The sequence below is a fragment of the Erinaceus europaeus genome, chromosome X (genome assembly GCF_950295315.1).
Source record: "Erinaceus europaeus chromosome X, mEriEur2.1, whole genome shotgun sequence".
Lineage (NCBI taxonomy): Eukaryota > Metazoa > Chordata > Mammalia > Eulipotyphla > Erinaceidae > Erinaceus > Erinaceus europaeus.
Window position 1 is genome coordinate 100,811,702 of NC_080185.1, and position 20,887 is coordinate 100,832,588.

The 20,887-nt window shown below is 35.3% G+C and overlaps 1 protein-coding gene across 1 annotated transcript in view; it reads right to left on the minus strand.

Annotated features, from left to right (window-relative positions):
- CFAP47 (cilia and flagella associated protein 47) overlaps nucleotides 1–20,887 on the minus strand; it is a 194,664-nt gene that overhangs the window by 72,085 nt on the left and 101,692 nt on the right. The window contains exons 36-44 of the mRNA XM_060182678.1: nucleotides 19,691–19,825; nucleotides 16,098–16,213; nucleotides 13,706–13,856; nucleotides 11,312–11,400; nucleotides 7,922–8,008; nucleotides 5,521–5,594; nucleotides 3,822–3,964; nucleotides 2,055–2,166; nucleotides 789–1,015 (exon numbers count right to left, since the gene is read on the minus strand). Of these exons, the coding sequence (XP_060038661.1) occupies nucleotides 789–1,015; nucleotides 2,055–2,166; nucleotides 3,822–3,964; nucleotides 5,521–5,594; nucleotides 7,922–8,008; nucleotides 11,312–11,400; nucleotides 13,706–13,856; nucleotides 16,098–16,213; nucleotides 19,691–19,825 (1,134 nt within the window). The remainder of the gene's footprint in view (nucleotides 1–788; nucleotides 1,016–2,054; nucleotides 2,167–3,821; nucleotides 3,965–5,520; nucleotides 5,595–7,921; nucleotides 8,009–11,311; nucleotides 11,401–13,705; nucleotides 13,857–16,097; nucleotides 16,214–19,690; nucleotides 19,826–20,887) is intronic.

Consider the following 20,887-nt stretch of genomic DNA (forward strand, 5'->3'; position numbering starts at 1 on the left):
CCTTACTAGGTAATACTTTGCTTCAGATTTCTTTTTGAAAAATATTTTTATTTATTTACATATTTATTTATGTATTTCCCTTTTGTTGCCTTTTTTATTGTTGTAGTTATTATTGTTGTTATTGATGTCATCATTGTTAGATAGGACAGAGAGAAATGGAGAGAGGAGGGGAAGACAGAGAGGGGGAGAGAAAGACACCTGCTGACCTGTTTCACCGCCTGTGAAGCGACTCCCCTGCAGGTGGGGAGCCAGGGATTCGAACCCGGATCCTAATACCGGTCCTTGGGCTTTGCGCCACGTGTGCTTAACCCGCTGCGCTACCACCCAACTCCCTGCTTCAGATTTCAATGGGATAAATGATAGAAGGAAAAAACTGTTTTTTTTTCTGTGATAAACGAGCTTTTTATCATTTTATTTATTCCCTTTTGTTACCCTTGTTGTTTTATTGTTGTAGTTACTATCGTTGTCATCATTGTTGGATAGGACAGAGAGAAATGGAGAGAGGAGAGGAATACAGAGAGGACTGAAAGATAGACACCCGCAGACCTGCTTCACTGCTTGTAAAGTGACCCTCCTGCAGGTGGGGAGCCGGAGGCTTGAACCAAGATCCTTAACACTGGTCCTTGCGCTTTGCCACCACATGTGCATAACTCGCTGCACTACTGCCCGACTCCTGGGCTTTTATCATTTTTTAAAACATAGAAACACTATTCTCATTAAGCAGTGATGCCTTTGTGTATTTCTAAAGAAAGGATAATCTAAGTTCATGACCTGCTCTTCATTCTTACCTGGATTTCAGTTAGTCCCAGGAGGGCAACAGCCACTCGGACACTACTACTCTCTAAAGTGCCGATGATAGCTCTTCGTTCATATTCTGTTTCTGACATTAGTTTCTGTGCTGCAAAGGCCAAAGCCTTTTCCTTGGCTTCATTTGTCAGTGGGAATTTAAGGTCCACTTCCAGGACTTGGTGGTTACCACAGCTCAAATATAGAACTGGATCATCCTTATTTACTTCTAGAGAAAACAAAAGACCACTCATAGGTGTAATCAGCAATTCTGTTGTTGATATTGTTATTCAGGATGGACATGACAGATACAAAATCTAAAACTGTAGTTATAGTCTTCCTTTAACCATAATAAAATTAGGAACAGACCTTTAGGTGGGGGGTGGTGACCTGCATGCACAAAGTGTAAGTATGAAAATATTCCTGAAATCTGACAATTTCATAAAACAATGTTAAATCACTATACAATTTCTAAAAAATTAAATAGGTAACACATTTCTAGTAGCACTAATTCAATGATTAAAGACTCCATGGTTCCCAGCAGTGATATGTTTTTTTCCCCTTTTATTTTCTTTTATAGGGAATATGAGACAGAAAGAGATAGAAAGGGAAGGAGCAATGGAGAGAAGTAAAGAAAGAAAGATATTAGCAGCTTTACAGCTTGTGAAACACCCTTCTGCAGGTGGGGACTAGAGGTCTGAACCCAGGTCCTCCTTCATAGTAATATGTGTGCTCTACTTGGTGAGCCATCACTTGGCCCCTAGAATTTCAGTTATCTTTCACCAACAATATTAGACTTTGAACCAGAGTGCAGAGTAGTAGTCAATTATAATACCTAGAACTTGGGAGTATAGTGATTTCCAGATTGTAAAGGAAATGAAAAATTTTACCAAGTAAATATTCTGAATAATAAAATTCAATATTGATCTGAAGACTGAAAAAAAAATCAGGACTAGGGAGGTGACTCAGTGACACAGAACATGTAGGCAAAAAAATCCCAATTGTGATTCTTGGCAGCACATATTCCAGAGTCATATTCTGGTTCTACCCCATAAATAAATAAATCATAAAAATAATCATCACTAATATTTTCTTAAATTGTAAAGTGGTGCTCTACTCCATGGAGGCTAACATAAGAAAATAAAAAATGAATTTTTAAAAAAGCAAACAGTTATACATTAGAAATAGTTATTGTCAGGATATATAGGCGACTACATGAGAAATAGTTCCATGCTTTCAACATCATAATTGAAGTAAATGTTCTTTACCTTTCTCTGGACATCCACTATAGTAACGATCACCCGAATAATCCACTGGGAGGAAGCTGGTGGGTAAAGGAAGGGTCCCTTCTCCTTCCAAAACGTATATTAATTCGCCAATCTAAAACACAGTCACACAACAATACTGCATTTTAAAAGACCAGAAAAAATATATCTTTATTCTATGAAAAAACTAGGTACCATAAAAACATCTGTGCACTATACATTTTTTCCCTTTTTATTTGGTTTCCTCTGGAGCTTCACCACCGTGGGCAAAGAGTTAGAGAGGCAGAGAGAGACAGGCACTGAAGCTCCCTCCAATGTGGTGGAAACCAAGGTGAAATCTAGTTCACACACATGGCAAAGAAGGGCACTAAGGAAATGAACAATTTTGGAGGCCCTGAATTACACATTCCTAAGTAACATCAACCCTAAATGGGTGGAGAAAGAAACAAGTTAAAACAGCTCTACCATAGTATGGGATAAAATTTGTAGGTAATCAGAACATGAAGGACTAAGAAAGTCCTAGGATGCAGTAACATTAGTTATCACTTAATGTTTAGAGCTACAGATAACTTTGGTATATTGGCAATTAAAAAAAATCAATGTTTTCCTTCATTCTGAATTTTATTATTGAAGGGAACTGACACACATATGTGGGATGTCTGGGTCTCCAAGAGTCTATATATATATGCTGAATACATATACACTACACTATATATATATATATGAATAAACAAAATGTAAAAAAGAAAGAAATTTCAAACGTCCCACTTATCATGGAGAGATGAGAAGTTGTATCCATATGTCAACAACCACACTATAAGCCTTTAATCTCCCCCAGTAAAATGATAAAAAGGAACTTCAAAGGTGCTAAGACATAATCTTATTATTTGCTCTCAACAATTTAATAATTTCTTTTCTTAAAAGTGGATAAGTAATGCCCTTAACTCTTCCTCTAAAGCCTCACTCTTTTTCTCTATTAACTGTCACTGTCTCCCTCTTGCCCTCTCTCTTTTTCACACTCTACCTCTTCTCTATTGGATTTAAAGAGGCACGTGATACAGATCCCAGAACAACTAGAAAATCAATTCTGGTAAAACTTGAGAAAGCTGAGAAGCAGCTCTTCCCTCTATCGAGTTCTGGGGAGAACCCAGCACTGTAGCCAATCTCTTGATTGAAAGATTGATAGATCTTAAACAAAGGATGCATCTATGTCATGTGAGAGTCTCTAATGCATGAAAATATAAGGCAATAAGTGAGATAGTGCTGTTTTTTAAAAAAATATATTATTTATGTGTTTATATATTTTGGATAGAGACAAAAGTTGAGAGGGAAGAAGGGATAGAGAGGAACAGAGAAAGAGATACACCTGTAGCACTCTTCTGCCACTTGTGAAGCTTCACCCCTGTAGACAGGGGATGGGGACTTGAACCCAGATCCTTGACATTGTAATGTTTGTGCTCAACCAGATGCACCCTGACTGGCCTTAAGTTAGTGTTGTTTTAAGCTTCACAGTGTTTGGCCATTTGCAATGCAAGCACAGATATCTAATGCCATGGTAAGGTTAAGTATTTCTCCACTCTGCTTTCATGGGACTTATTCAGCCATTATAAAATTTATCTACAAGTACAACTCTGCTTATTCTTAAAGATAAGCTCTTTGTTTAGCAGCCAGAGGGTTGAAATTTTTATCTATATTTGTATAGTTTCAAGATCTATATGGGTTATTACACTAAAGTGACAGCCATTGAGGAAATCACAATCCTATTCTCACCTCTTTGTTGCTGAGAATGACGACACAAAAACGAACATGGGTGCCAAAGGGAAGGTAGAATAGATCTAGACTTGCCCCTTTCAATCCCAGTTTAAAAGTAGGTGTAGAACAAAAGAATTCTCTGAGGATACTGGAATTAATTGCTGCCAAAAGATAAAGCAAATTTTGTTTACATATTATTTCAGAAGTACTATTCAAGTAAGAGAGCTGTTGCAATTAGTGATTCAAGTTTTAGTACTAAATTTAGAAGTGGTCAAAGCACTAGTACAAAAATTGAGAGATGCATTTGTTAAGAAAAGTACAGGTAACCCCAGCTCAAGCTTGACATAATAAAATGCAATTATAACCCTCTGTCAAATATTTCTTAATGCATAATTTCAATACAAAGCAAACTTTGCTACTGTTTAAAATTATCCTCAACATATATATCTACCAGAGTGATCAAACAAGAATTTTTAGTGATTTTTAAAGAGGACTATGCAATGATTCACAATACAAGGCCAATTTGAACTAGCAGCCAAGGGGTGTTTTACACATATACTATTGACCCTTGGACAACATAAGTGTGAACTATACAAGTCCATTTATAAACAGAGTTTTTCAACATAATGAACACTTTTTAAGATATGCAACATTTTGGAAGAAAACTACAGGTGAACCACAAAGTGAAGTAAGATGTATTAAGAAAATGATTGTCATAAGTGTATAAAATATTTGGAAATCATTACAAAAGATTAATTTTTATCTACAGACTGTACACAATATCATTTGCAGTCAAGAGAAATTAGTAAGGCTTTTGGCTAGTGACAGGCTATTAGCAATTATGTTTGGGGGAATTAAATAATTATAAGATTTTTCAACTGCATAACCAATCAACATCCCCAAGTTCCAAGTTGTTCAAGGGTCAGCTGCATATATCACATTTTTGGCGGTTTTAAGAAAACTACAAATTCTTGCCTTGAATATAGTGATGAGTCAGTCTCACAGACATGCTCTTAATAGAAACCGCTATAATACAGCAAAGTCAAGCAATGTGACTTTTAATGCATAATTTCAATACAAAGCAAACTTTGCTACTGTTTAAAATTATCCTGGACATATATATCTATCAGAGTGATCAAACAAGAATCTTCAGTGAGTTTTAAAGAGGACTATGTAATAATTCACATTACAAGGACAATTTGAAGTAGCAGTCAAGGGGTGTTTTACACATATACAATTAACAAGTTAGAAAATGTAACATAAGTGTTTTTTCTGTAGATATATAGATAACAGACCTTCCCTAGATCTATTTTCCTATCTATCAGTTACATCCATACTTTTAAATCTATAGTTATTTTATAAAACAAAATAAATTGGTGCTTTCCTTATAACTTTAACCTTGGTGATACCTGTCACTTAAATACTTGAGAATAAACCAAAAGCAACAGAAAGGTCATTTATCCAAATGAGTTCATTATACACTTGAAAAACAAACAAACAAATAAACTTTGGTGGTGAAAGGGAAGATATGGGTAGAATGCTCCAAAGGATCAAGATCAGAAAAAAGCTAAGGACCAACATTTTGACATCCTGTTCAGGAACTGCCATTCCACTAACCAGTTTTACCACATTTTATTGAATGTTTCACTTCAAAATATGCTTTGTAAATAAACATACAGTCAGAAAATAAATTAAAGCTCTTATGTGAGGTACTCACAAGTTCTTAAGGGACTTGGGTAAGGAGAACAGTCTGCAGCAATATCGTTTTCATTGGTACTCGTGGTCTTATCACTGTCATAAGAGAATGGGAAAACTGCATCAATAACAGAAAGATAAAACTTGAAAAAGCCAATTCATTACCTTAGTTAAATCTCGAAGGTATATGTGTGTGTGTGTGTGTGTGTATGTGTGTATGTGTATGTATGTATACAAATAAACATATATATTACAATATGCAAATATCACTGATGTAGATCATATCATTAGAAGTTTGTAAAAAAAAATACAAAACAGATGTTAACACCATATTTTTCACCAGTTTTTGAAACAGTAAAATTGATTATTTTTTACATGTAAGTATTGATAAAAAATAAACATGTGATGGTAAAAATAATCCAAATCCTAATATTCAAAAGTAAGTGGTCTTAGCCTAAAATTACATAGGTATTCTCTACAAAAGTGTTTCTAGAACTTTATGTCTTGAAAATATTTCTTCTCTATAGTCAAGTAGAAGACTTGGGCAGCTATTTAATCTCTGCCTGCATTTCTGAAAATTAATTAGCAGATCATAGCCTGAAGCGACTGCCTCCACTGGAAGATATCATATCTTCCAGCAAACATGCATTTTACCTAAATTGCTCTTTTCTTAGTATTCATGATTATTTCACTCAACATGCTGTCAATTAGTGTCTGGGCTGCCAGGTAGCATTTGTCTTACTTTTCTAAGAGTACAAAAATCCCCTATTTTCTCACTTTGTCACCTGCTTTTGATTGAAATTAATACTATTAATGTTGACCATTTTTCATGTAATGTTGTTCTAACCATATTCATTTCTATTCTCCAAACACACTTTTCTTTACATCATAGTTTAAAATAAAGACTATTTGCTATACCTTGTAATTACTCTGTGCTTTACTCAGGCATTCTGGTTAGCACTTTTTGTAGTAACTAATAAAAAGACACTTTCAATTTTATGCAATTTAAGCATTTGATAGATACCTTAATCTATGGCTTTTATAAGCACAATATGTCTTTTTTTGACATTTATAACGGAAATAATGCATAAAGAGGAAAGAAAACAAAGAATGTTTATTTCTATTCATATGATTTCACCCCTGTCTCATGGATAATGGAACTACAATAAGAACACCAGATTAAACTTCTCTAATATTCCCCAAACCCAATTTGTTCAATACTTGCAATGTATTGCAAGTAACCCTTCAGTCGTGGTTTTTTTTCTCTTTTTTTCTGTGAATAAAAAAGCTGACCAATTTAGACATTGTCTCTTTTTAAAAAAATATTTTTTTATTTATTTCCTTTTGTTGCTCTTGTTGTTTTATTGTTGTAGTTATTATTGTTGTTATTGATGTCATTGTTGTTGTTGGATAGGACAGAGAGAAATGGAGAGAGGAAGGGGAAGACAGAGAGGGGGAGAGAAAGACAGACACCTGCAGACCTGCTTCACCGCCTGTGAAGAGACTCCCCTGCAGGTGGGGAGCCAGGGGCTTGAACCGGGCTCCTTACGCAGGTCCTTGTGCTTTGCGCCACGTGCGCTTAGCTCGCTGCGCTACCGCCCGACTCCCACATTGTCTCTTTTTTATCCTCTATTTTATTGGAGAACAGATAGTGAAAGTGCCTTTTGAATGAATCAAATACTTTGTTCATCCTCAAAGGATATTCTCAAATATAGAATAATTGAGTTTATGTTTCTAGTAATAATAGAAAAAAATAAGAGGAGACCTAGGAAATTATATCAAATTGTACATAAATCTAATGACAATCATGATTAATTCAGAGACATCAGAAAGCAATAAAATAATTTCTCAGGAAAATTCCATTTTACCTGATTAATATTCTTAAGTCTAGAAATTCAGCAATAAATCCTACTTGTTTACAAAATCAGTCCCTTGCATAACCCAGCAACAGAGCAAAAAAGCAATCATATTTTTGCAACTTCCTGCACCTTAGTTCATGCTATCATTTTCCTAGATGTACATGATTATTGTTGAAACTACTGAAGAGGAAACATGATTAAAACGCTGATACTAAGAGGTAGCATCAAGATGTACATTTCCTCTCTCTGAATGCTAAGACAGCCCAGGAGCATGAAATCACTTAGGTGTGAGGCCCCTACTTTACAAAAAAAATTATAATTTGATCAGTAGGAAGAAAGACCATGAACACATGCACACAAACAAATAAAAGAACACTGTATAAATAATGAGCAATATCTACAATGATGGAACACTAAAGAATTTTAGCTCCCAAACTAGATTATAGCTCTCTTACAATTTTCAAATACATGAAGATTACATATTATATAACACATTTATTTGAATGCTAATTTATCTAGATATGGGGGGAGGTACTTAATGGCATAAAATAAAGAGACATTTACCCTTGATACACCTGGCTCAGGTATTGTTCTGATTCAATTATTTGAGAGGGCGAAGAAATGAATGTTGAGGATTCCACCAAAATGACACTAAAATAAGGAAAAAATTAGCTTGATTTCCAACACAACAAAATCCTGATTATCATAAAACATTCTTCCTTTACTGTTTTTCATCATACGTAAAATATATTTTGAATCATAGTAAATTATAAGTGAAAATAATACATTCTTATTTTGTAACTCAAATACACACACATTTTTTTAAAAGGCAGGACAGGGAAGATAGCATAATGGTTAGGCAAAACTTTCATGAGTGAGGCTATGAAGTCTCAGGTTCAACTCCTGATGACATCATAAACCAGAGCTATATAGTGCTAAGAAAAGGAAGAAAGAAAGGGAGGAAGGGAGGAAGGCAGGAAGGCAGGAAGGCAGGAAGGCAGGCAGGCAGGAAGGAAGCAGGTAAACAGGCAGGCAGACAAATATCAGGAGTGGGAATATATATATATATATATATATATATATATATATATATATATATATATAATTATTTAAAAGGAAAGATTACTTGAATTATCATAGCAAAGAATTTTAGAGTATTTTCTAAATTGTCTGAATTATACTTTAAAACTATAAAAATTGTAATATTTGGATCTGGGCAGTGTTACACTCAGTTAAGAACATCTATTATCATGTGCAAGGACCTGTGTTCAAGTCCAGCTCCCCACCTGCAAGGGGAGTCTCTTCACAGGCGGTCTGTAGGTATCTTTCTCTCTCCCTCTTCCTCTCCATTTCTCCCCCCACCCCCTCAATTTCTTTCTGTCCTATCCAATAAAACAGAAAGGAAAGAAAGAGAGGAAAGAGAGGAAGGGAAGGAAGGGAAGCAAGGGAAGGAAGGGAAGCAAGGGAAGCAAGGGAAGGAAGGGAAGCAAGGGAAGCAAGGGAAGGAAGGGAAGGAAGGGAAGCAAGGGAAGGAAGGGAAGGAAGGGAAGCAAGGGAAGGAAGGGAAGCAAGGGAAGCAAGGGAAGCAAGGGAAGGAAGGGAAGGAAGGGAAGCAAGGGAAGGAAGGGAAGGAAGGGAAGCAAGGGAAGGAAGGGAAGGAAGGGAAGCAAGGGAAGGAAGGGAAGCAAGGGAAGGAAGGGAAGGAAGGGAAGCAAGGGAAGGAAGGGAAGCAAGGGAAGGAAGGGAAGCAAGGGAAGGAAGGGAAGCAAGGGAAGGAAGGGAAGCAAGGGAAGGAAGGGAAGCAAGGGAAGGAAGGGAAGCAAGGGAAGGAAGGGAAGCAATGGAAGCAAGGGAAGGAAGGGAAGGAAGGGAAGCAAGGGAAGGAAGGGAAGCAAGGGAAGCAAGGGAAGGAAGGGAAGGAAGGGAAGCAAGGGAAGCAAGGGAAGGAAGGGAAGCAAGGGAAGCAAGGGAAGCAAGGGAAGCAAGGGAAGGAAGGGAAGCAAGGGAAGGAAGGGAAGGAAAGAAGGAACGAAGGAAAAAATGCCCATGGGAACAATCTGCAGTGCTGGTACTGAGCCCCAATGATAGCCTTGGTGACAATAAAAAAAATCAATATTTGACTCATTTCTCCCACTCCCAAGAAAGAAAGAAATGTTTCATTCAGGACTATACAAAATAAATGTTTCATTTAGGGGTAGACTCAGATGCTGGTATAAAGTTAATAAGAACATTAAAATAATTAGACCATGTTCTGGAATCATGCTGATATTCAGTATAAAATGAATATGAAACTCATTCAAGAAGCAATTATAAACTCTACAATGTATTCAATGTGAGACTAGATGCTGGAAATTACAAACATGAATATGTTATCATCTGCTTTAGGTTTCCTACATTATAATAGGAGGATAGTGTGGAAATGATTTTCTAGTAGCAGGTAAAAAATTTCATGAAGAGTCATGTCAGGAATGCCTAGTTTTATCTGGAGAATTGAACAGAATCTATATAATATTTTTAAGTAGATTTACCCAAACTCTACATTTGTTAAAAGAAATCTCTCATTATGCAACAATTATTAAGTTTTCACAATACTTGCTTTACAATGAAAAGCAATGGAGTGATAAAAATTCTTCAAATATTTTAGTTTGTATATATATATATACAAACTAAAATATAATATATTCATTTATCTTAATGTTTCAGTCTCTTTGTCTTAACTGGATATCTCTGATGTTTACAAGGCATAATATCACCACTAAATACTAACAAATTTAAGCAGAGGGTGAACTGTAGTGAAATGGAAACTATGAACTAAGCAAATGTGTTTTTTTTTTGTCAACAATAAGTGATGTTAATAAGAGGTGATGTAAGGCTGGTGAAAAGTTCACTTGGATGGTGTGCAGCTTTGGCATGTAGGCAACCCGGGTTCTTGCCTGGCCCCTACCACACTGGAGGAAGCTTTGGTACTGTGTTCTCTTTCACTCTTTCTGACTCTTTGTTAAAAAAAAAATTAAAAATTATAAAGAAGAAACTAACCAAATCCTAGAAGTAGTTAAAATTATGATTAACAAATACTGAAGTTATAAGCATGCACAACTTCCAATCTCAACACAAATATTTCTATGAGGATCTGATGGGTAAGTCTGGTGAAGCCAAACTCATCATTTAAGCAGTACTAAAGTACTGCTGTCCATCTTCCTCAGTATAGGTCTTTTGAAGATATTTTTCTACTGTAGCCTTAAATAATACTTCAATATTTTAATCACCTTTTCATTTTAAATCTATTTTGCTGTTACATTTAAAATTTACAAAGACATGCTCAATGTGCAGTAATAATAGATCATGATGCCTTAATTTTTTTTTGCCTGAATCAGTTTCAATATTTCTTTCTTTTTTTTTTTTTTGCCACCAAGGGTTATCATTGGGGTTTGACGCCTATACAGCTCCACCAGTCCCAATGGTCATCATTTTCATTTTTTCTAGATAGAGGGTAAGAGACAGAGACACAGAAGAGATGCCATAGCACTGCTCTGCACTCATGAAAATTCACCCTTGCAGGCCACATGGCGGCCCAGAACACAAAGCCAGGTCCCTGTATGTGTGATCATGTGTACTCTACCAGAGGATAAAGCTAGAAGTTAAAAAAGTATGTAGATTATAAATTTTCAAAAATTGAAGTAGTGAATCTCAACAAGCAGAAAGTTTATAGACACAACTATTATAAATGTGGTAGTTTCAGCCTTATATTTGTATAGCTCAAAAAGCATTTCAAGGAGAATTGAGTCACCTTCATTATTTTTTCATTTCTGTCATATGATGTTTTCAAACTTATAGCAACATAAGTAGATAAAATTTCTCCTCAAAGTGATTCATATTGGAAAAAGTAACACATTTCTTTCCCTTAAAACTGTAGATGGTTAACTGCAATGAATTCACAGCAAAACAATAACTTACTTGAAGTGACCAGCAACATTAAAAGGATTTGTAACCTTCAAAGAGATTTCCTTCCATCTATAACATGGACTTTTGCAGTTTATAATCTCCTAAAGCAAAAAGAAAAAATTAAACATATTATATGGTAGTAACAAAAATAATATCTTAAATTATAAAATATAAATTTCATATAGAAAACTTTCCACTTAAATATCAGAATGATATTAATTTCTTGAATTCTCCTTTTCCTACACACATCATACTGTTGAAACTTGGAAGGGAAAGGATACAATTGGCTTTCCACTGCAACTGGTACATAGCACTGTGCTTTTAACTGAACTGTTTGTTACAATGGTGTCTCCCAAAGTGATTTCCTTAAATTGGTATGGTTAATGACTGAGTACTATTTCATATTTACAAATAAATCAATCATATGTATATACAAAGAAGTGGCAGTGATATGCATGTATATATGTATGTGTGATTGAGAAAGATAGGAGGAGAGCTAGTAAAAGAATCAGACATCACTCCAGTACATGTGTTGCTGGGTATCAAACTCGGGAACTCATGCTTGAGAGTCCAATGCTTTATCTACTGCACCATCTCCTGGACCACGCTTTCTTATTATTTTATTGGAGAAATACTGATTTATGTGGCATTTGTTGACACACTGGTTACAGACTTACTTCCCAGTACTCCCACCACGAACTCAAGTCTCTCTTTGCCATCAAGAAAATTAAAATTCACCACCCAAAGGACTTCCATTGAAGAAAAAAAATTCTACATTTTTAGACTGCTCCTAATCCTTTTTTGTGTTAAGAAAATTTATTAAGAAAAGAATTAAGGGGAAAAAAGAAAAGAAAAGAAAAGAATTAAGGGTAAGAACATTGAGAAATATTCCTAATCATGTTTTATTTCCCTATTGTTATCCAATTAACTTTCTAGTGACTTAAGATCATGTATGGGAAAGTAGAAAAGTAAACTGTGGGACAGATTGTGGTGCACACTGTTGAGAGCACAAGTTACCATGCACAAGGACCCGGGTTTAAGTTCCAGTTCCCACCTTCTTGGAGGAAGTTTCACAAGTGGTGAAGTAGTGCTGCAGGTCTCGGCCTCTCTCTTTTATCTCTCTTTCCCCCTCTCTATTTCTCTCTGTCTCTACCCAATAAATACTTTTAAAAAAAGAAGTAAATAGGAATACATGAGTTCTAGATGTCAGAGTAATATCAGGCCTAAATTAACCATGTTGCTTAGCCACATGTGGAAAAACAGTGTCTTGTTTCAAAAGTTATATAAGAAGGTTGGGAAGGGTAAAGAGTTCATTATCCAGGAGGAAGAAATCAACTGATCACAACATACATTTTTGTAACAATTTAATGTTTGTTCCTGTTCCATAACATATTATCAAATAGAAAGTCTGCTTATATAAGCTTTTTTTTTTTTTTTTTTTTTTTTTTAACCAGAGCACTTCTCAGCTCTGGTTGATGGTGTATGTGTTGGGGGTGGGGGTGGAGATGGGGGATGGACTGAACCTGGGACTTTGGAACCTCAGGCATGAGAGTCGAGTCTCTTTACATAACCATTATGCGATCTACCCTTTGCCCCCGATGTAAGCATCTTAATGCTCTCTTCATACAACTGACCATCATAAGAGTTACTCTATCACACCTACTTTTGAATGTCTAATATCATCTAGAAAATATGGAACACTGCCAACATAACAAATGTGTCTGTCATCATACATCCAAAATATAAATAGTTAACAGAATAATAGCTACAAAAATCAATCATAGCAATGTCACAAATATTTTATAGAGACTTGAGTCTTTTCCTTCCTCTAAGATATAAATAGAACTCTGGAACATTGTCACTTCACAAGAAATGTCAGTCATAGTTTTATCTTTACAATGGATCTGATCCATAGGACACTCAGGACAAACTGATGAATGTTTCTATCAAAGAAGAGAAACTATTCCTTTCCTGTGTAAACCACCAACTTTCAATTCAAAGAAGAACACAGACACAAGCTCAGGTATACTTTATCTTCAATCACAAGTCTCTGAGGCAGAAGGGCAAATAAACTCTCAGGTATATAAAGAAGGATTCCTTAGATCAAAAGAACAATTGCAGTCCTAAAAATCTAACCATAATGTAGCGTTCAATACTTGTCTTTCAACTTCTATTATAAAACCGAAGCATTATTTATACAGAAAAACTATCATAGAAAGACTATCACAGATACAGAAGCTAAGTTGTACAAATGTTATATGTGTACATCTGTGTATCTGTACACACATGTAATCTCAAAGAAACAGTGCTGCAGAGTGATAAAACGTGGAAGAGCAACCATGCTTGAGCCACTCCATGAACTCAGAAGAGAAGCAAAAACATATAAAATAAGTAAAAGTTACTTACATAGTTGTTAAAATTGTTAATTTCACCTCTAAGAGCGAAAGCCATTGTAATACCTCCAATTTTATTTTCAGCTTTTGAAATTAATAGCAATAAAGCTTCAGCAGGGTGGAGAAAGCGACCGTTGAATTTTACAGTGATATCAACTTTGTTTCTATTTAATAAAAAGAGAAAATATTTTATTGAAACTAAATAAATAACAAGCATCTATTCAGTGTAGACCATCTGACCAGGGTCTACACTCTGGTGTTCTCCTATACTAATGTAAAGGCTGCTGCAGTTCTTAGAAAACCTACAAATACATTTATTGATATCCTGATCCAGTCTGGAAAGTGAAAAGTTAGCTTTCAAATGCTTGTAGGATATACCAAATAACGGATTTTCTAATAACTAGTTGTAGGAAATCATGTGTATTTTGTGTGAAATATATACTATTTTGTGTGAAAAATACATGTTTTGTGTAAAATTCTAGGTTATTTTGGATAATTCTTAGTCCTGTCACTTGTTTTGTTAACACACAGAGAAAAAAAATGAAAAGAATAAAAACCCAAGAACAACAAAAGTCTTATTCTGTAACAAACATGAAAGAAGTATAACTTAGAAAATACGTGGGTTATTTATACAAAGAATATTAGTATTTAATTTATACTGTAGACACACTACTTTTTCTAATATTCAGTTTGAATATACTCTCAACCACAAATTTTCAGACTTATAAATTATATACTACTTTAGCATGTAGCAATAAGTGAAGAAAATGAACACAGGTGAAGGACAAGCTGAGGGCATGACTGCAACCGGATTTTTAAGAAATACTATTAAAAGAGAACTCATTTCCAATAATTTCTGAGCTTGAGATACTAGAAGCAGTAAAGACTATCATGTACAAAGTAACTCATGTTAATGTATAGTTAACAGGGAAAAAATAAACAGAAATTAGTATCTGTCACTTGTATTAAGAAAAAAAATAATAACTGAACACCAAAGCAAGGATTAAATTTAAGACTAGTTAAGGTCCATTAGAGGTTTTCAAATTTGCCAACTTTTGTGAGAGTGACACTGCTAAACATGTATCATTTTTGTATTATATAGTACGATTATTTCCATTCATTTAACTTCTGTTGGCATATGAAATAAGATCTGGTGATTTGGGAAGTCATTTATTATACTCATAAATTTATAAGACTATTTTCTAGAAGCCTAATTTGTATTTCTCACATATTTTAGAGTGGGACATTAGTATTAAATTGAAATAGTAGAAACACTATAGTATATAACATATATAGTACTGCTAGTATATTATTGTAGAAATATTAAACAAGTATAATGATAACAGAATCAGATAAAAATAAGACTCAATAAAAATGAGATAGAAGTTTATGCCCGTCTATTTACTAACTGTCCATTCTTTTACCCATCTATCCACCCATCCATAAACAGTGAAGTGAAAGAGAAATGGAAACATTGGGAGCATCTCTGAAGTAAGATGATAAGCTTTTTATTTTTGTTCATACTTTCTAAATTTTCTTTAATTAAATTTATTATTATTATTATTATTTGCTTCCAAGGTTATTGCTGGGACTTGGTGCCTGCTCTATGAATCCACTGCTCCTGGAGGCTATTTTTTTCCCTTTTGTTGCCCTCGTTGTTTATCGTTGTTATTATTACTGTTGTTACTGCTATCGTTGTTGTTGGGACAGGAAAGAGAGAAATCGAGAGAGGAGGGGAAGATAGAGAGGGAGAGAGACAGACACCTGTAGATCTGCTTCACCGCTTGTGAAGCGACCCCCCTGCAGGTGGAGAGCAGGGGGCTCGAACCGGGATCCTTACTCTGGTCCTTGCAGTTCGTGCCATGTGTGCTTAACCTGCTGTGCTACAGCCTGGCCATACAAAATTATTATTATTTTTAACCAGAGCACTGATCAGCTCTGGCTTATGGTGGTATGGGGACTAAACCTTGGACTTCGGAGGCTCAGGCATGACAGATGGTTTGCATATCCATTATGCTATCTACCTTTGCCCCTATATAATTTTCTATAATAAACACGTAATGCTTTTATACTCAGAAAATGTGTGTGTGTGTGTGATACATTGGTTCCAATTTTCCTACAAGAACCAGAAATGCAGTTCATAAATAAACAACATACAGTTTATGGTCAATATGTATGCAAAATAGAGTGAAAGAAATACACAAGAGATTGACATTTTGTGCTGGTATATTTAACAAAATTGGTGAGAAATCTCAGCAATATGTGAATAGTTTATATCTGAGTGAAAATCTCTCTATATATATGAGAATAAAAGCATATATATATTAATAAAATTCAGGTCACTCTTTCATAATTCAATGTCTATAGTTGCTATGTTCAATGCATTGAAATTTTAAAATACTCACTTTGGAGAAATTGTTATAGTGTGCCCATGTTGGGAAAGAAAGAAGTTTGAAGCATCTCTTCCAATAATTGAAGCATTATATACTACACTTCTTAAGCTTGGATTTGTCAGTATAATCTATATTGAAGAAGAGATAATAAATGAAATCATGAATTAAAATACATCTAATATAAAGGCCAAGAGATAGCTCACTGAGTACAATCTACAATCTAGGTTCAAATCCTAATACCACAGGGAGTGCCATGACACCAGGAGAAGCTCCAGTGCTCTGTCTCTCCCTCTCTGTATTCTCTCCTTGAAGCAGAAAGAATGAAAAAGTTGGCCTGGGTCAGCAGATATCTCATTTAGGAAAGAAAGCATTTGCTTTCCCATGTACACGTACCAGTTTCCAGCCCACACCTCTAGTACTGGGGGATATTTCAGTACTTTGTTATCTTTTCCTTTCTTCCTTTGTCTGTCTCTGTCTCAATGTAGGTGAAAAAGTCAAACGTCAGCTCACAGTGAAGTCCCAGTAACGGGAAAGGAAGGAAGGCAGACAGGCAGGCAGCCCAGCCTGACTCATGGAATCACTGATAGCGTTTTATTCACAGAAACTTTTTTTAACGTTTCCATGATCCTATATTTCAATTAATGGCATATAACTATAGAATTCCTTTTTTTTTCAGTTATATTAGATATCTCTTGAGATGTTTTCTTTATTATGGAGGACTGAAAAGGTTGATAAAGGGGTTGGGCAGTGGTGCATCCAGTAGAGCACAGGCTTTACCATCCACAAGGACCCTGGTTCTAGTCATTGGTTCCCACCTACAGTCGGAACATTCATGAGCAGTGAAGCAGTGTTACAGGTGTCTCTTTCTCCCTCCCTCTCTCCTCCTCACCTCTTAATTTTTCTCTCATCCAAAATTTTAAAAGAAAGAAAAAGAAAAAAAAGAAGGGGTAACTAAAACTGGCTACCAGTAGATTGTGTATGCACTGAGCCCCAGTGATAACCTTGGTGGCAATAAAAATGGGGGGTTTGATAAATATGTCATTCTATGGCATAGGCATTGCCATTGATGGTACTGACACATAGGAACAAACTAAGTCAAATATTCTCAGTAATTTGTAGATCAGAAATTTTCTTAGATAAATCTAAAAATCAAAGCTTTATGTAATAAGCATTTAATTTTTCAGCTATATCTAAATTTATGATTAATCATATATATATAATCTGAAAGAATTATTTCTACTAAAGAGTAAAATGCGGAGGAAATTTTTGCATTTTAATATGACTTGTTTTAAAATATTTATTTTTTGAGAGAGAAGGACCAACCAGAACATTGCTTCAGCACATGCAGTGACAGGAATTGAACCCAGAATCTCATGTAGAGGAAGTCTTGCACTCTTAATCACTAAACCACCTACTTCACTATGAATCTTTTTAATTTTGTTTTTAATGTTATATTTAAAATCTATGCTTAAAATTAGTTTGCATTATTTACTTTGAAAAATAGTATCTACTGAATTACACATTGAAATCTGAACATGGAGGCAAAGTTAGAGAATTAGTAGTAAATAATATTGTAATATATCACTGCTTACTTGAATTCAGCCTTATCTTCTTCAGACTTAAGAAAAACACTTCTTACTCTTTGTAAATTTTACTTTAAGTTAAAATATACTCTAAGAGAGGTACTGTTCTATGCTAGTTAGTATCTTGGATTCTTTTTTAAAAGAACATATTTATTTATTTATTCATTATCTTTTGTTGCCCTTGTTGTTCTATTGTTGTAGTTATTAATGTCATCGTTATTGGATAGGACAGAGAGAAATGGAGAGAGATGGGGAAGACAGAGAGGGGAAGAGAAAGATAGACACCTGCAAACGTGCTTCACCACCTGTGAAGCGACTCCCCTGCAGGTGGGGAGCTGGGGGCTCAAACCAGGATCCTTATGTGGGTCCTTGCGCTTTGTGCTACGTGCACTTAATCCACTGCGCTACTGCCTGACTCCCACTAGGTAGTATCTTAAGCCTTTGAGTATCAATGTTGGTAGGTAAGCCCTTGGGTATCAATGTTGGCAGGTAATTATCAAATTAAGTGGTGTTAAAAAAAAAAGGAATTTATCTCCTTTTCTGGCAATAAAGAGCAAAAATGATAAAGCAAACAGGATCAGATTTCAGTATATACTAACAAACATCAGAAGTAACTTTCTTGTCTTTAAAATGAGCCCTTCACACTGAGAGAAGAACCTGGATTTTCCTCCAGTTTTTACCAACCATCACTCCTACTGTCACAGAGGCTACAACTTATTTTCTTGAGAGGTGAAAATTACAAAACAAAGTTGACGAGGCGAGGACACATGCTTCAAAGACCAAATATGAATGCATCTTTCATGGGAAGTATACAGTATACCTCTCATACTACCTACAACTAAATATGCAGAGGAATATGCGGACTAACCTGAGAAAAGGGACACACATGGTTATCCAAAAAGGCAAAGTAGTGATATTTTCATAAAATATTCTATCAGTTTATAGAGTAATAAGGAAAGAAGAAGAGATCTAACTGGTAAAGAGTTTATGAAAACTATAAAGGAATAATCTTAAATATAAGCCATTTAAAACCGTATGCTGGGAGTTGGGCAGTAGCTCAGTGGGTTAAGTGCATGTGGCACAAAGCACAAGGACAGGGATGAGAATCCCGGTTCGAGCCCCCAGCTCCCCACCTGCAGGGGAGTCGCTTCACAGGCGGTGAAGTAGGTCTGCAGGTGTCTGTCTTGCTCTCCCCCTCTCTGTCTCCCCCTCCTCCCTCCATTTCTCTCTGTCCTATCCAAAAACAATGACATCAACAACAATAACTACAACAACAATAAAAACAAGGGTAACAAAAAGGAAATAAATAAAAGAAAAAAAACAAAAAAACTGTATGCTAGAAGTTATTCCAGAAATGTAATATAAAACACATTGTTTGGGGAAAAAATGAAATCAACAGTCCCTGGCAAGAAATTTCTCAAAGATAAAACTTAAAAAAACACGGACATATTGATAGTTTTGGTTACTACCACAGGATCTTAAATTTCATTTTTTTTCCACAAATTGAAAATCTAGTGTTATACATTTAGAAGCTTCAACCTATATTAAGCTCTCTAGTGGGAATTAGGCGACCCTGGACAGGAACACTTTCATTATTCTCTTTCTATATCCTTATTTAGATAAAGGCCATCTGGATGTCCAAATTTCTCTTGAAAGGAAAGCCAAACATATATAGATCACAGTTTCCACTTATGTTGTTAGTGTTCTTGTACCTGAAATGGATCTCAAGTCTCCTGAAACAACTTACTCTTCAAAATGCTTAACTTTTATTTTCTATCTTCCCAAGGTTCATTCTTCATGGAAAGGATATATCCTTTCATTGTAGGTGGTGAATATTATTAAGCAAAATTGATTCTTTTCACTCATCTGTACTTTTGATTTACAAGGAGTAATAACTGCCAAGGCTTATTATTTCATAATGATAATTTTGTTAATTTTAGGCTTGGAAAGAAATATCAATATTTTTAAAACCCTCATAAGTATTTAATTTCATGTGTATTTTGACCTCAAATATAGCTTTACCTGTTCTGGCACAGTCTCATGCAGATTACAAGAAAAAGACACCACCTTCTTCGGGAGATATGTAGGCAACCTTTCATACATGTAAACACATAGCATGAGCATCAGAATTGGATTAGGTTTATAGATATCACTAGCCTGGTTTCAAAAAAAAGAGAAGCAAAATTTAGAGACTATATAAGTAAAATGCACAAAAAAAAAGCATAGTACATCAATTATTTAACTCCTTAATTACTTTTTTGTCTTGTCCTGGGTTTCATAATTCTGGTTCAGTATTTTCCAGATGGACTGAGAAGCAGAGAGAGAGGGGGTAGGGGGTGTGTGGAGGGAGAAACTATACCAGTGAAGTTCTATGCAGTGGGGAGTAGGCTAAAACCTAGGTTACACACATGGCAAAACACAGCACTAACCATGTAACACTTAAAAAAATGTTTTTAATGTTACTGATTGACAATAACACTGAAATGCAGGCACAGCAAACAAAACACTGCTGTGAAACAAGGGTTCAACCAAATTATTCAAATATGGATTGGATGTCTGTTAACCTCCAACAAAAGAACTATAAGGTTAGTGGGTCAATTGAATTGTGTTTAATTGGGAATAGCAGACAAATTCAATTCAAATAATAATAACAGAAGAAAAGAAAAGAAAAGAAAAAAATTCAATTCAAAGTTCTCAGATTAAGGTAAAAATTACAGTAAATCCTAAGAAGGGATCCAAGCTGGGGGCATTTACAGAGAAAAAATAATGAGATAGCAGGAGATGATAAATCATAAGGTAAAAGCAGTAAAAGTTCACTTCATCCATTCTTTTAATCTGGAATTTATGTTAATATATTGTTGGCTTCTTAGAGTGTTAGTGGTTTAGATAGTCAGGGATTTGGCCTTGTAAAGCAGTAGCTTTCTCTGAGGTTTTTTTTTTTTCTTTTTTCTTCAACATGTGTATTGATCCTAGCCTGATTTTATTTATCCTTTTAATTTTAGATCGCAATGGAGAGACACCACATCACCCCTCACGACTCATCGAGTTGACCACAGGGGCTGGGGTGCTCTCATGTGTTGCCAAGGCTTGAACCCAAGGCCTTACGCATGACAAGGTATGTGTCCTACCAGTTGTGTTATCTTCCAACCCCTCTGGCTCTATTTTAGAATGACTTCAATGATGCCAACTTTTCATACTTCACAGCTCCATAGGTTCCAG